The sequence below is a fragment of the Phaethon aethereus genome (assembly GCF_964289735.1).
Source record: "Phaethon aethereus genome assembly, chromosome: 25".
Taxonomy (NCBI): Eukaryota; Metazoa; Chordata; class Aves; order Phaethontiformes; family Phaethontidae; genus Phaethon; species Phaethon aethereus.
In genome coordinates, this window is record NC_138601.1 from 5,180,688 (window position 1) to 5,195,729 (window position 15,042).

The following is a 15,042-nucleotide window of genomic DNA, read 5'->3' on the forward strand; positions in this document are numbered from 1 at the left end:
GGAAGCGGCCCTGGGGGTTACCGTATAAAGATATTTTGATAACACCCATCACATAATTGGCACTGGCTGCTCCCATCCGCACCCCCCCCGCTCCCCCCTTGCAGCTCGGGGAGTCGGGGATGGATGGCTCCTCGCACACGCGTGTGCACACGCACACGTACGCAATTATTTCGAGCCCTCTTCACAGGTCACAGGCAGAGTTTAACTCAGATGGCTGCTAATTTTCATCAGGCGTGAGCGTTCGGGACTTTAAAGGCGAAAATAATTGGCTGCAGAACAAATTTAGGAAATGGAGTGTGCGATAAAGCAAATAAAAATCTCTCCCGGCTTTTTTTTTTTTTTTTTTTTTTTTGTCTCCCCCCCCCCGCTCCCGGGGGGGAGGAGGGGGAGAGGGCAGGGAGAGGTGGGAACGGGCCTGATCTTATTTTACCTCCCTTGCAACTTTGCCATTAAAGTTGCACCTACAGCTAGGAAGTTTGTCCGTGAAAAATGGTCATTTTGTTTCCCCTGCTCAAAGCACGTTATTAAAATGCTAATTTAAAAGAAAAAGGAGTTAAATATCTAGCAATGGTGCAGTCTAATTGCAGCCATAATGAGCTCTCTAAATGTGAGTGCCCCTGACACACAGAGAGCATAAACAGCCAGCAAACACATCATTAGTGCTCACGTTCATTTATTCTGCCGACCCGCCCGTGACCCCGCGGCGGCCGGGAAGGAGCAGGTGGATCCGGCCCCCCGGGATGCAGGAAGCGGAGCCGGGAGCGGCTGCCATGGCAACGCCGGGATGCAACACCGGCCCGCCGCGCCCCCCGGTCCCCCCCGCGCATTCCCCCTGCACCCCGCGCATCCCTCCTGGACCCTGGGCACCCCCCGGACCCCACACAGCCCTCCTGCACCCCGCGCATCCCCCCTGCACCCCGCGCATCCCTCCTGGACCCTGGTCACCCCCCGGACCCCACACAGCCCTCCTGCACCCCGCGCATCCCCCCTGCACCCCGCATATCCCCCCTGCACCCCACGCATCCCTCCTAGACCCCAGGCATCCCTCCTGGACCCCGGCACCCTCCAGACCCCACACATCCCCTGAACCCTTGCGCACCCCCTGGACTCCACACAGCCCTCCTGCACCCCGTGCAACCCCCCTGCACCCCGCACACCCCCTCTGCACCCTGCGCATCCCCCCCCGCACCTTGTGTATCCCTCCTGCACCCCGCGCATCCTCCCTGCACCCCATGCATCCCCTCCAAGGCCCCACACACCCCCCACCTCACGCATCCGCTGGATCCCGCACGCAGCTGTGGAGTGATGTGGGGGTGGCAGCACCCAGCAGCCCGGGGAGGGAGCGGGGGTCTCCCAAGTGGAGATAGAATCGTAGAATGGTTTGGGGGGGAAGGGACCTGTAAAGGCCATCTAGCCCACCCACCCTACATCAGGGTGCTCAGAGCCCCGTCCAACCCCACCGGCGACGTTCCCAGGGATGGGGCGTGGACCACCTCTCTGAGCAACCCGGGCCAGGGCTTCCCCACCCTCCTTGGGAGAAAGTTCTTCCTTAGATCTAATTTAAATCTGCCCTCTTTTAGTTTCAAACCGTTACCCGTTGTCCTGTCACGATAGGCCCTGCTGAAAAGTCTGTCCCCATCTTAGAAGCCCCCTTTAAGCGCTGAAAAGCCGCGTGGGGGGATTGGCCTTGGTGTAACGGGGAAACTGAGGCAGGGAGCGGGGGTGGCCCTGAGCTGGGGCATCTCGGCTCTAGGTCCCGGTTGTGCCGGCCGGGGGGACCAGCGGTGCTGGGCTCAGCCACCCCCACCCTGGGCTGCCGCTGCTTTGGGGTCTCCCCCCTTCCCCAAGCATCCGCGCCCGTTTTGCACGTGGGGCCCTCCGGAGCGAGGAGTAGCAGCAGCCGCACGTGAAGGCGAGCGGCCGAGGACGGAGATTCATAAAAGCGGTTCTTTGGAAATGATTTTTGCTCCATTCCAGCCTGTTTGCTCCTCAACAGCCTCGCTAACCGCCTCCCAGCAACAGCACAATAACTTCTCTCTGATTTCCAGCCCCCTCCTCTTTTTTTTTTTTTTTTCCTTCTCTCTTTTGCCTGTCCGAGGGGCACAGGAACACCATCCCTGGGAAATATTTTAAAATAAAAAATATCCCAGCCGACACCCCCGTCCCTCACCCTCCCCTGCCTGCACCCCCCTTCTCCCGTGCACTCTCGATGAACCTGTGATATTGTAGCAATGGCCCTTGAAGTGCAGTGGGGAGGTGATTTAGGAGAATATTAAAGGCAATGTGGAGATTCGAAGGCGCCTCTCTCAGGGAGATCTGGAGAAATACGCAGCACAGATGGGCTGAGCAGATTAAACATTTCCGTCACATTGTTTTCAAATTGTGTTTGCGGTGCCTGAGGGTTGGTACTGCGGTCAGAGCGCGGCGGAGCCGCGCAAAGCTGGGAGCCGCGCGCTTTATGGAATAAATATTAATACGGCAGTTTCACACGGGCTCCCAATCCCATCAGCGCCGCGGATCCGATGCTGCCGCCGCTATTGTCTCCCAGCCCGGCCCCGGCGGCTGGCCAGGCTCCAGCTGCACCTTCTGCCCGCTCCCGTGCTGCATGGGGGCCCGGCCCCGCCGTCTGTCCGTCTGTCCGTCTGTCCGTCTGCCTGCCCCGGCCGTGTGTCCCCCGCACCGGCCCCGTGGCTGCGGCACCCCAGCGGGGAGCCGGCCGGCCCCGGGGTGCCCGAAGGGACGCGCGTCCCTCCTGCCCCGGCCGCGTCGGCACCCACAAGCCGGGTCGTGCCGCCGCCGCGGCGTGCTCAGGGCTGGCTTGTCATCGGGCGCCTCGTCCCGCGGCGCTGCCCTGCCGGGTGGGTTGGTTGCTTGTTTTTAACGGGGAACGGCTGATGGGCTCTATCCTGGAGGCCTTCGATCCCGGGGAAAGCCTGGGAACTCATCTCGAGGAGGAGCTGCCCTGCCGTCCTTGCCAAAACTGCCCACGTGCCTCCCCGAGCCTGGGCGGTCGTTTCTGCCTGGCCTTCCCCAGCTGGGCACCATCACCTTCCTCTCCCTCCACCTCCCTTCTTGCTCTGAGCCCCTTACGTCTGTTAGCTTCTTCCCCCGGGGCCAGGACACACGGACCCCGGTGCGGTGGGACACACAGACCCCGGTGCGGTGGGACACCGCAGCCACCCCGGGCGATGCCGGAGCGGGCACGGCAGACGGGACGAGGGGAAGGAGCAATGCCCCAGCCCCAGCCCTGTGTCCTCAGCTCCTGGCAGCAGCTGGGAATTGAATCATTGGAAGCAAGTGTGAATCATTTATTTTTATAGGGTTTTGCCCTACAAAAGAGCAGGGCGGGGGGGCAGGTAATAGTAAGCCATGATGGGAAGCAAAGGGTGAGCATCACCCAAATGAGCTCCTCCGTGCCTCCGGGCTGGGTGACGTGCCAAGGAAACCGCATCCCTCAGCGACTGCCGGCTCCAAATCCCCCAAGGGCAGGTAGCCCCTCAACTTCGGAGCTTGCTGCAGCTCCGAGCTGGTTTTCGAGGTAAATAGATGTATAGCTGACCTGGTATAAAACTCCCCGGTGTCAGCCAATCCCTCGCGTGCCCGCCATACCTCATCTATGAATTAGATTCCTCCATTTTCCTAACAATAATGTATGACACACAAGCGCTAATAATGGGGCCGAGCAATCATAAACCGATAAGTCCCTGACTGATTGGCTTTTCCTTCGGCATCCATCAAAGCGTCATTGATCTTCTGTGCGAAGGGGGGTGATTAATGGTCTTCCCGAAGCTCGATGGGGTTGTTTACGAGGGCTGGCGAAGGAGCGCGGTGGCAAGGAGGGCTCGGGAGCAGCAGTGGGGAGTAAATACCCTCCCTGTGGCATTCGGTGGAGGAAGAGAGCCCATGCTCCTGGGTGAGGGGCAGGAGAGATGTGGAATGGGACAATTTGAGGTCGACGGAGCCCGGGAAGTGCTGCTGGAGGGACGTGGCTGCATGTTTAGGGTCCCACGAGGCGGACGTCCACCTGGGGCCATGCAGGGAACCGTTGGCCACGTTCCCGTCACTGCCTCTGCGACCTTGGGCTTGGGCTGGGGGACGTCGTCCCTGTTGGGGATGGGGGGAATCTGCAGTTGGATCATTCAGGGACTCTTCCTTCCCCCTCCTCGGAAGAGCACCGTCTCTCCCAGGTGATGCTGGAGGAGCCGTGGTGCGAGGCAGGGAGAAAAACTGGGTTGTGGTTGTCGTCTTGTTTCTTTTTTCCCCCTTTTCCTTGTCGATGGAGATTAGCAGCATAAAGCCTTTTACGGCCCCGTGCACCAACCCGCCGTAAAAGCCCCGACTGCGGCCGATTATCTGAGCGAGCGTCTGCTTCGGGTTTGCTGGGCGCCGGGGATCTCGGGAACGAAGCGTGGAGAAGGGCTCTGAGGGGTTTTCTTCGTTCTGGGAGAAAATCGCAGCACTTTGGGAGTGGAGTGGGGCCGTCGTGGCCATGTGGAGGATGGTTGGGTGGGGGGGGATGGTTGCCGGGGTGTTGGGGTGACCCCCAAATCCAGTTGCCTGTTACACGCCAGCCTGGAAAGAACGCCGGATTCCCAGTTTCTCGGTCCTGCTGCATTTCTGGAGACAGGGCAGAGCGACAGCTTTGCTCTGCCTCCTGGCTGATGCCCGGAGGCTGCCGGCATGGCATCAGCACCCATGGGTGCTGCCTCCAGCGCCTTGCCGAGCTCCTGCCACGCAGCACCTGATGGAGGCTAAGCGGGCGGAGGGGGCAGAGCATCCTGCTCCCCTCTGCGGGTGCCGCTCGGGGCCCACCGACCTCGCTGGAGCAATTACCTTCCCGATTAGTGGGTTTTCAGTCCCTTCTGTAAAGTCTCAGCTAAATTACTTCCCTCCTCCCCCCAGTCCAGGCAGGTACTGAGCACAGAGGCCCCATTAGCGCGTAATTAGGTAGATTCCAGCAAAACCGTGCTCAAGCTCCCTCCTCCTCCTCACCCCCCTCCAAAACCCGGTATCAGGCATCAGCACGTTAGCGAGATGTAAATTAGCACCTCCAGACGAGAGCAGAGTTCACCCTGCACTGGGCTCTGCCTTGCTGTGCCAGTGCACTCCTCGTTTTAATAGTTTAATAAAAATTAGCATAATTAACGAACATCTGTATGATCCAGAGTGGTGCAATTTGGCACTTGGAAACGAGGACTTAAACATTATTGCTGGGAGTTTAATGTTGTTTTAATTCTTTTTGGCACTGCGCAGTGAAATAAACGCTCGGTGCCGCGAGTTCTCGGCTGGCTCTCATTTGCATTTTCCTCCCTTTGATTATGAGCAATCGCGGACTACCCAGCAATTCATCAAAGCAGAAATTATTTTAAAATACCTCACAGCGTTCAGGCTACGGCAGAGCTGGAGGGGGGGAGCGAGCGGAGGCTGGGGGCTCCCCGTCACACCTGGGGTGCATCTCGGCCCCTCTGTCCATGAGGCTACAGCAAATAGACCCCAATTTTTTCCTTCTGGGTTTGCAGCAGGATTTTTCCTCCCTGGCTGCTGAGGACAGCAGGGCAGGGGGATGCAGCCCCCATCCCTCCCCGCTCCTTCCTTTCCAGCAGCATCACGGGGGCTGACTGGGTGCTGTTTGCTGGGGTGTGGGTCCCCAGGGAGCATCGGGACCCCAACCTGCGGAATGTCGTGGCTCCTGGGACCCTTTCCTGGCTCCGGCAAGGGCAGCACCATCTGCAGAGCTGGGAGCAACGTCTGTCCCTGGTGACCCTCAGCCCCCCTCCCGAGCAAAGCCCTTTCCCTGTTGGGAAGCAGGGATGAGCTCAGGGACCCATTAAACGCCCCAAGCAGACTGGGGGGGTCAGAGCTTGCGTGGGACACGGGATGGGACGTTCTGCTGTGCACATCACTCTTAACATCTCCTTTAAAAAAAAAAATATCTCCTATTTTGATGGCAAACTTCTTAAGCCTGTGTGTTAACTCCTCCTCTTCCTTGCATGGTGGCGTGGAGGTTTTCTCTGCTATTATTTGCCTCCAAAATCTGCTGTCAGAGGGAAAAATCACAGGTAAATCTGGAGAGGGGATGGGTTACCCAGGCACGATCCAGCCGGAGAGGCTTCACAGAGCTTCAGGCTGGAGCCTGGGGCATCCCGAGGGTTGCCATCTGTAACTAAAATACCCCAAAATATCAGGGTGTGAACTAAATGCTGTTTCTGAGCAAGCCCCAAGCCATGCCCCACAGGACCCGGAGCGATGGGGGAGGGCAGGGCAGGACGAAGGAGGGGTGTTAGGGAGGGCAGTGAAGGATTTATAAGGGGGAGAGGTGGGACTGGGGTATTTTCTGGTGGGAGTCTGGGGGCTGCTCTCTGTAGGTCCGGGTACCGAAGGGACCTGAGCCACGTCCCCTGCGCCGGCACTAAACCCATGTCGCTCCGGTTGTGTCTCCCCAGGAGTACAACGTGTACGGCTGGTGGGTCGGAGAGCTCAACAACGTGGTTGGGATCGTCCCGAAGGATTACCTGGTGGCTGCCTATGACCTGGAGGAGTGATGAGGACCACGGCACCCCAGGTGAGACGTGGCACCCCGGGGTGCACCCGCTGGGGGTGGGGAGGCAGCTCATTTCCTGGGGTGCCCCAGCGTCGCTGGGGTGCTGAGCCTCAGGGACTGTCTTTGGCTCCATCTCCTGGTCTCCATTTTACTTGGGAGCAGGCGAGACCAGGAACCACAGCCACAGTTCAGGGACAATGCCACCCTGCCCACTGTCCCTCCCTGGATTTCGAGTCCTTCAAGCTCCATGGGAGGAACCTGCTAAAATCACGGCAGCCACCTCCATCGGACCCGGAGAGCTATGTGTCACCAGCTGTAACACCAACGCTGACACCAAGCAGTGTTTTTCACCCAAACAAAGCCCATTATGGAGGCATGTGCCAGATGGGGAAACTGAGGCACGGATCAGGGCTGGGAGAGTGGAGGGGGTCTGCAGCCGAGCTAGAAGCAGAGTCCTGGCACCTGCCTGGGGCAGCGAGACCTCCACATTCATCCGGAGATCTCCCACCCTCCTTAACCCCCCTGTGCCTGCGAGTCACCATGTGAGGCTGCGTCACCTGTGTCTCTGTGTCCCCTTCCCCACCGTCACCCGTGTCTCTCCCCCTCCCCGAATCCAGGTGCTTCTCTCCCGGGCCGCGCTGAGATACCAGTGAGATTGTCCCCACCACCCGCCTGCCCCTGCTACGGGCACCCGCAGAGATCCGCGTCCCATCACCCGGCCACGCACCCGTGGCGATGCCGATGGCGGGGGCGTGGGGGGCTGGCAGCTCGCAATAAAACCATTTTCCTCTCCACGTTCGGCTGCTCCAGACTTCCTCGCGGGTCTGGAGCTGGAGCGGGGTGCGGGCAGTGGCCCCTCGCCTCCAGCCCCAGCTCTGAGCATCCCCGCAGCCCTCTGGTCCAGGCCCATCCCGGCCCGCGACCGAGGATTAACCCAGCGCATCCTCCTCCCGCACTTGGCTGAAGGGCCACTAGATGGTGGTAAGTACCTGCTGACTGCAGCCTTCCCGGGGAGGGTGCCCAAACCCCCTGGGCTGCGCCGGAGCAGCCCCCCGGCACCCACCAGCCCTCGGCCGGCAGCGGCTGGGGTGCTTGGTGCCGAAGCAGGAGCGTCGCCCGCGGGGTGATCCCAGGCAGCGGCCGGATGCTGCTCCCAAGCACAGCTTTGCAGATGTTTGGGCACAAGGCACAAGCGGGGGGACCCTGTGGGACCCCAGCAGCATGCAGGCGCCCGTGGCTTCGCTCGCACCGGCGAAGGCAACTCCCCGCCGGGCACGTCTTTGGGGTGGAGGATGGCTTTGGGACGCCCAGAGCTCAGCTTGGTGGAGCACAAGCTCGGCTCAAATCCCTCCGGTGCTCCTGCTCCCTGCAGCGTGGGTGACCCTGAGCAGCGGCGGGAGCCCGTGCCGGGGCAGCGGGGATCTGCGCACCCTCGGCGCGACGCTCAGCCCTCCCTTGTCTCCATTTCCCCACACATGAGCATCTCGCCCAGGGCTGGTGCATTTCTGAGGCAGCTGCAGGGCCCGGTATCCATCTCTCCATCGTCGTTCCTGGGAACCCTTTGGGATCCGGGCAAGAAGGAACTGACGCTCTGGTGCGAAAAGGACCAGGGCTTGGGACTGAGCGGACACACCTGCCCCAGCCCCACGTATAGGGAAGGGCCTGCCTGTTTGCCCCACTCCTGAGGCTTGATCCTGCCCCGGATCCACCTGGGCTGAGACCTTCATGCTCTGCTTGAGGAGGGGCTGGGGAGACGGGTGAGGGGAGCGGGATGCTTTGGCCAAGCCTGGGCCGCTCCAGCCCCAGGTCAGGGCAGGAGCCTGCCAGCACAGCGCGCTGCGCGGGGAGGGGAAGCACCACGGTTTGTTTGCAGAGACTTGAGAGACAGCCTTGCTGGGGGGCGAGGACGCGCTGTCTGGAGAGCCTGGCCCGCTTCCGAGCTGCAAGGCTGTTTTTTCTGGCAAGGCGGCAGGGAGGAGAGAGATGTGCCAGGCTGCGAGGGCGCGGGGAGGGGGCCGAGCCTGCTCCGGGTGGGGAAGGTTACCTTGAGCAGCTCCGCACACCCACCCCGTCCCTGACCCCACACAGGTGACGGGCTGGCAGCTCCATGCCCAGAGCCGATTCACCAGCTGCCGTAACCCCCGGCACGGCACTCGCCTGCAGAGAGTGGGGCCTCGAGGGGCTGAGCCAGCCCCGTGCGTGGCAGAGGGGACAGTCACCCCCACAGGGCCATTGTCCCCCCAAAGCAGCCCGACACGGTGCCACCCAGGCGGGACCCCCACCCCGGGGGCACCGATGCTCAGCTCCCCAGGAGCAGGGCTGCCTGCCCCCGCGGCCAGGGCTGCCTCTGAGTCACTGTTTTCCCGACAGCTTTGCAAAGCTGATCAACACCACTAAAAATAATTTCTGCCTGGCTCGGAAACGCAGCCAGCAGCGGGGCTGCAGCCCCGAGGGGGAAGGATGGGCACCACGGGGCCCTGGGAGGAGGCAGGGGAGGGGACAGAAGCCTCGCTCCAGCCTGGCTCCCGCAGCCCCATGGGCACGGCTGAGCCCCACGGGCCGCCCTTTCCAAATCTGCCTTCAGAGGGAAGCCCCGGGGCCGGCTGGCTCCTGGCAAGGCGTCAAGCGAAGGATGCGGCAGTGCCAGGCCGAGCTCGCCATGCAAACCGTGCCGGAGGACCAGAGGGAGCCAGGGGCAGGATACGGCCCCAGCTGAGGGTGCGGTGGCCTGCATGAGGCTGTGCACAGGCAAAGGCCACGCGTGGGCACAGGCACGGGTCCGTGGGCACAGCTGGCCTCACAGCTGCGCCATTTGGAGCCGCACGCTCATGAATACACATGAATATGCATGAAGGGCGCAGCCAATGGCAGCAGCGCTCCGGCGTGCCGGCAGCTGCCAGCCTTCGCAATGAACTTCTCCTGACATTTTGGATGCGCCTCGATGGGTTTCCAACCCCCGTCTCCCCATCCGCGGTGCGTCCTGTCCCCCGCGTAGGGCCGAACCCCCCTGCAGCCTGGTCAAGCGCCGCAAAACTCACTTCGGGACCGAGGTGGGACCCCTCAGCCCTGCCTGTCCCCTGCCACCACGCTGGGGCTGGCCCCGGGACCTCTCCGCTGCCCAGGGCAGGGTCAGCCCCGGCGGCTGCAGCAGCTCCAGCCCCGCGGTGAGAGGTGCAATAACCCCCCGTTCCCTAAAGCCATCTATCCGCAATTAGCTCGGGCTCGGCTCCCGCCGCCCACGCAGCGAGGACACACATTGCCAGCAACCAGTAAGTCTCTTCTACTTCATTTTTATTTCAAGTCAGAGCACGTCAGCTCTGCCTTCACCAGTGCTGAGGGTGGGAGGAAGGGGTGCAGGAGAGCGCAGGGAGCGGCGTCAGGAGTAGCCAGAGCCCAAGCGCTGCTGGATACCAACTCCGAGGCAGCTACATGCTCCTTCTTTCCGAGCAAACTAGATCCTGGCTGTTGAGGCCCCCCTGTGCCTGGCAGTCGGTGTGCAAGGAAAGAGCCCATCTGGAAGGGGCAGCCCCTCAAAAGGGCAGGGGAGACAAACTGCCCCCCTCTACCTCCCCACCGACTCATTCCCGCACTCCCAGGGGGGAGCTCATCTCTTCGTCCCAGCTGCAGGAAACCTGCGGGGCGAGCTGTGCCAGGAGGCCCCAGGTGTGGATACGGTATCTGCACCCCACGTGTGGGCTCTGGCTCGGCGCAGCTGAGACCACCCTCCCCAGGAGCTGCACAGTGCGGCTGTTAGCGGGGAAACGCAGCCTGTCCTGCCTGCAGCACGGAGGGGAAAACGGGACTAAACTTGAAGAGACCCGCTGGGCAGCAGCCAGCCCCTGCTCCCAGCCTGCAGCTCCTTCCTCCGTCATGCATGTGATCCCACCCTGCCCTGGGCCAGGGACATGCCTGAATGTCCCTGACGTGAGAAGAACACAGAGCCTCGCTGGCACTGCCACCTAATCAAGCCCTGCTACTGCTCCAGTCAGAGCGCAAAGGCCATGGGAATAACACACACAGGTTTCACTAACCACTAGAGCTCTTCTCCAAAGAGAAGAGTGATACAAACACACTGCCTGGGACATCAAGGACAGTCGAGAGGTCAGCAAGGAGAGAGCACGTGAGCCCCAGGCACCAGAGAGCCCAGTTCAAGGCCATGCTCCCAGTGCAGCCCCAGTCCCACCAGCCTGGACATCCCTCTGGCTCAGCAGCGGTCCTCTTCCAGCAAGGGCTGCAGGGCCCGGGGAAGGCAGGCGAGGCTGCTAGAGCCATTTACTGCATCTCACGCCGTCCGCCCAAGGGCTCGGCTGGCTCATCCGGACTGTCCGAGTGGGTATCGTCCATGCCGAAGTCACTCCAGTATGGGAAGGACTCTAGGCAGCTCGGACCCTGTGGGCTTCCCAGGCCGGCACAGCTGGAAAGAGAAAACGGGTCAGAGCGGAGAAGGGATGCGGGGAAGATGCAGGGCCCGAGCTGCCCGCATGTCTCCACGTCAACTGCTGCCTCCTTGGCACAACCTCTTCTGTGCAGCAAAGGCTGCGTCCCCTCCACACAGCCCCACCACAGCCCTCGGCTTCCAGCCAGCTCAGCCACAGCAGCAGCCGCTCACTCTTGCACGCGAGCCCGGAGCAGGCAAGGGGGGAGAGACTGCCACCAGCGAGGGGCAGACGGCGCGGGCAGCTGAGGGACGCACGAAGCCGCACTGCCTGGGTATCTACCCATTAGCCTGGGCTGCTGCATGCCCTCAAACCCCTTCCTTCAACCAGAAGGGCTCTATTTAAAAACAGGGCTCTCGCTGAAGTCCAGACACCTCTTTCTTCCTGCTATTTGAAAACCAAGATGAAGAAACACTGGCACTGGGTGGTGCAGGCGACCAGACATGGCCTCCTGCTTTAGCAGGTAAATACCCCATTTGAGGTACTGAGCACCTCTGCCAGGGACCCCGCGCCTGCCGCAGGACTCGAAACACGCAGGTGATGTCTGCGCTTGTTCAGCTTCTTGCAGGGAGCTGCAGCAGCGGCAGTTTGAGGATGCCCTCTTCTTCCACCAAGTCAGCTGCCTCCCCGGGTACAGAAAGCCCTCAGCTGGCTGCAGCGGGGGGCAGCCACCCCACGGGGAGGTGCCCGGTTAATTCCTCAGCACGCAGCAGGCACTCTGGAGCTCTGATGGGCATTAGGAATTACAGAAGCCACTCACGCTGCGAGGACCGAGGCAAGACACACAGAAAGCCTGAGCTTTGAAAGCCTCCAAAGGCTCCTTGCTCCCCAGAGATTAATGGGGGAAAGCAGCCAAAGACCTTTGTAAATCTCAGCTTAAGTTCTTCTGAGAGACTCCAGCTCTTTTCTGCTAAGCCTTGGCCACGGCCAGAACAGGTCACCCTCCCAGGCAGCCTGGAGGGCAGTACAGGAGACTGCTGATGACAGCCCGAGACGTCCAGCTCCGCTTGCCTGAGCCCCAGGAATCCTGCCCATTTGGTGTGCAGGACCGGGGAACATATGCTCAACTTCATTCCCTCAAACAACTCTAACAAGGATGGGACAGAAAGCTCAAAAACATTCATGGGTCTCTAGAAAGCCTGGCAGCTCCTCTGATTTCACAGCAGAGGCTGTTTCCTACTGGTGAAAGTCCCTTGCACAGACACCAACCATTTCAAATCAGGCTGTAGCCAGCCCCACAGCTGCAGGCACTGACGAGGGGAGGTGCAGCCAGCAAGTCACCAGCTGGCCCAGAGCGCTGCCGGTAGCCAGGCCTGCTCCAGCCAGCACAAAGCAGCTCCAAGCAGAGCAAGGGAAGCTGGGGCCTGCCCTGCTGGCGGCACTCCCGGCACGTCCTTCCCTGCCTGTGTTACCTGCCGTGCAGGTCTCCTCCCGGCAGCAGCGTGGGGCGGCTCTCTTCCTCCTGCACCCAGCCGCAGTTGGACATGGCGTAGTGCAGGATGGCTTCTGTCACTGTCTGCGAGCCCTGGCCTTGCACGCACGCCTCTATCTCGGGCACCGAGAGCTGGCTCTGCAGGAAAAGGTGCAGCCGGCTGTCGGAGAGGAGGACCACGTTCTGCACAACCCTGTGTACAGAGAGAGGAGGGCGAGTGAGCACGCTGAGTCCTGCCCCACCAGTGTGCCCCACACCAGCAGGGTGACCATCAACAGTTCCACGGCCACCTCACAGCCAGCACCTTCTAAGGAAGACTGAAGCAGTGTGCTCTCTCCCTCCATCCCGCCCTCACAAATGCTCTACTCACTTCTCCAGGAACTGCTGCAGCCCCTGTCTCCGCTTCTCAATGAACTCATCTGTGCTGCCCACGAAGAAGGTGGATTTCCCGGGCAGCTCTGGGACAGGCCTGCAGGCACAGAGGCAGCAGTTCAGGGTCAGATCACCCCGGCGCCAGAGCAAGGAGACATGGGGACACCATGGCAGAGGCAGCCAGGACCCTGCTTTGTGCAGAGCTGGATCCCAGGAGCTCAGGTATCCTGTGTTAATGTCTGGGGTTTCTATCCAGATCTGTTCAGAGAGCATTTGGGATCCCCAGGGCAATGTCTGGCTGCAGGTGAGGGAAAGGAGGGAGCACAAGGCATGCTTACACCAAGCCGGCATTCTTCTGGAGCTGCCTCCTCAGCCACACGAATTCACGGTACCGGCGCCGCACGCAGGAGGTCTTGGCAGTAAAGGCCTTGCTGTTGGTCTGCAAAAAAACCCACCACAGAAATAAATCCACATGATTGAGGGGTAGCAAAGCAGAGGAGGGCAGGATCTTGCCTGCACAGAACCCTGAGCTCAGTGACTACAGGATCCCCTCAAAGCACTGGGCTTTGGGAGCCTTGGGGCAGCTGAAAGCACCAAGAAAATCTGAGCAGGCTCCAGGGCACGGAGACAGCACAGAAGGAGGGATGGACTGCTGAGGGTTCCCCCTTCGCGGCTCCTTCCATCCCCACTCAGCACAGCCAGACATGGCCAAACAACCCCACTCATGAGCCTCAGGTTCAGCACAACTGAGCTCTGCAGCTCACCTCTCTCCCCCCACCACAACTCACATGGAGGAAGATTTTATAATCCACATAGGAGTTCCAGGAGCCTTCGTTCTGCACCCGGGGGTCCTGAACACGCACCGTGGTCAGCTCCTATGGCACAAACGCTGCCTGAGCCTGGGGAGGCAGTGCTCACCGCCCCAGGCCAGCGTCACCCCCTTCGCAGGGCTCAGCGGGGCTCCTGGGGACAGGTGCCCATGATCACGCTGGCTTGTCCAGCCATCCTGCCCCAGAGAAGCACCAGTCTTTCCCATCCCTATAGCCAGCGACCCCTCAGCTCCACCCCACAGACCCTGCCCAGCGTTCAGCACCTCTCACCCCTCAACGCAGCACTCAGCCAAGACCACCTGCTCCAGTGCTGACAAACCCCAGCCAGGAACAGATAAAACCCGAGTCAGAAAGGGTCTTACTTCCTCTCGGTTCTCCAACATCCTAGAGCCAGAGCCCAGCGGGAAACATCTCTGCAGAGAAAAATGGATTTAGTAAGTAGAGATGAACACATCAGGGTCTCCCACGTACTCTGCATCCCCTCCAGGCACCTCACACCTCTGTCCCACCCAGCAGGCACCTCTCCAGCCCCTGCATCTGCACTCGGCTGATCCTCTCCCCTCAGTCATCACAAAATAAAGAGGATGCATTCAAATCCAGCAGCCCACAAGGAGAGAGCATCCAGCGTTAATCTCCCATGTGCTCCTGAAGCGATGCAGCCCGCTGGGCTCTCGCTGAGGTGTGCTGGAGAACATGCCATGACCAGAGCCGGAGCCTGCAGCACTTCTTCCCTCCACGGCTCATGTTCAGGTCATGTCTGCCCACAGCGAGGCACCGGGATCCTCAGGCCTTCTGGGATAACACTCAAAAATCCCTGGGTCACAGGCAGAGGTAAGCAGGGCTCCCAGCTCAGACGGGCTGTAGCCACCCAAGGATGGGATGGGGCAGCTGGGTGCTTCTGCTGAGCTGCCCGTCCTCTTCTGCCGCAGCACATCCCTGCGCCCAAGCAGATCACAGGGTCTCTGGGAGAGCCAGACACAGCTCCGGGAGAGCTGTTCCCCCAGTGTAACTCCCATTAGCCAGGAACGGCCCCCTCACTGCACAGCACCGAGACCCCAGGTCCCCAGTTTGCTCCTGCAGAGCCAGAACTGGCAACGGGGAAGGCAGAGAGGGTGGAAGGGGCTGGCCCACTCCCTGCATGAGCAGGTTTGCACTGAAATGCCAGGGGAGCCGGTTCAGCTGGGGAGGAGAAAACCCTACTTTTATCACAGCTTCCTTCTCCCATGGGCCTCCCTCTCCCCTCGCTGCCTGCCCAGCACGAGCTCAGCTGGGCCACCCGCCAGGCCCCCACTGCCCCTCGCCCGAGAAAACCTGCTTTTCTCCTGCATAGATCAGACCCGTTTCCCAGCTGCCACCTCAGTAAGTCTCCCATTAGCACCAGATGCAGATATACCATTTCTCTCCAGCTCTTTCAGTCATTTCTCTCTCTCT

General features: G+C 60.9%; 2 protein-coding genes across 2 annotated transcripts in view; one reads left to right on the forward strand and one right to left on the reverse strand.

Moving 5' to 3' along the window:
- Positions 1–6,674, forward strand: part of SKAP1 (src kinase associated phosphoprotein 1) — a gene marked incomplete at its 5' end in the record, with an annotated part of 152,982 nt that extends 146,308 nt beyond the window's left edge. Inside the window, one exon of the mRNA XM_082010633.1 lies at positions 6,444–6,674. Within this exon, the coding sequence (XP_081866759.1) occupies positions 6,444–6,542 (99 nt within the window). The 3' untranslated portion in view covers positions 6,543–6,674. The remainder of the gene's footprint in view (positions 1–6,443) is intronic.
- Positions 6,675–10,813: 4,139 nt separating this feature from the next.
- Positions 10,814–13,994, reverse strand: SNX11 (sorting nexin 11; the record flags this gene model as incomplete). Its single annotated transcript, XM_082010446.1, has 6 exons — positions 10,814–10,955; positions 12,390–12,602; positions 12,780–12,878; positions 13,120–13,220; positions 13,570–13,656; positions 13,974–13,994. The coding sequence occupies 6 exons, from the start codon at positions 13,992–13,994 to the stop codon at positions 10,814–10,816; spliced, it is 663 nt and encodes a 220-aa protein (XP_081866572.1).
- Between the last annotated feature and the right edge of the window lie 1,048 nt (positions 13,995–15,042).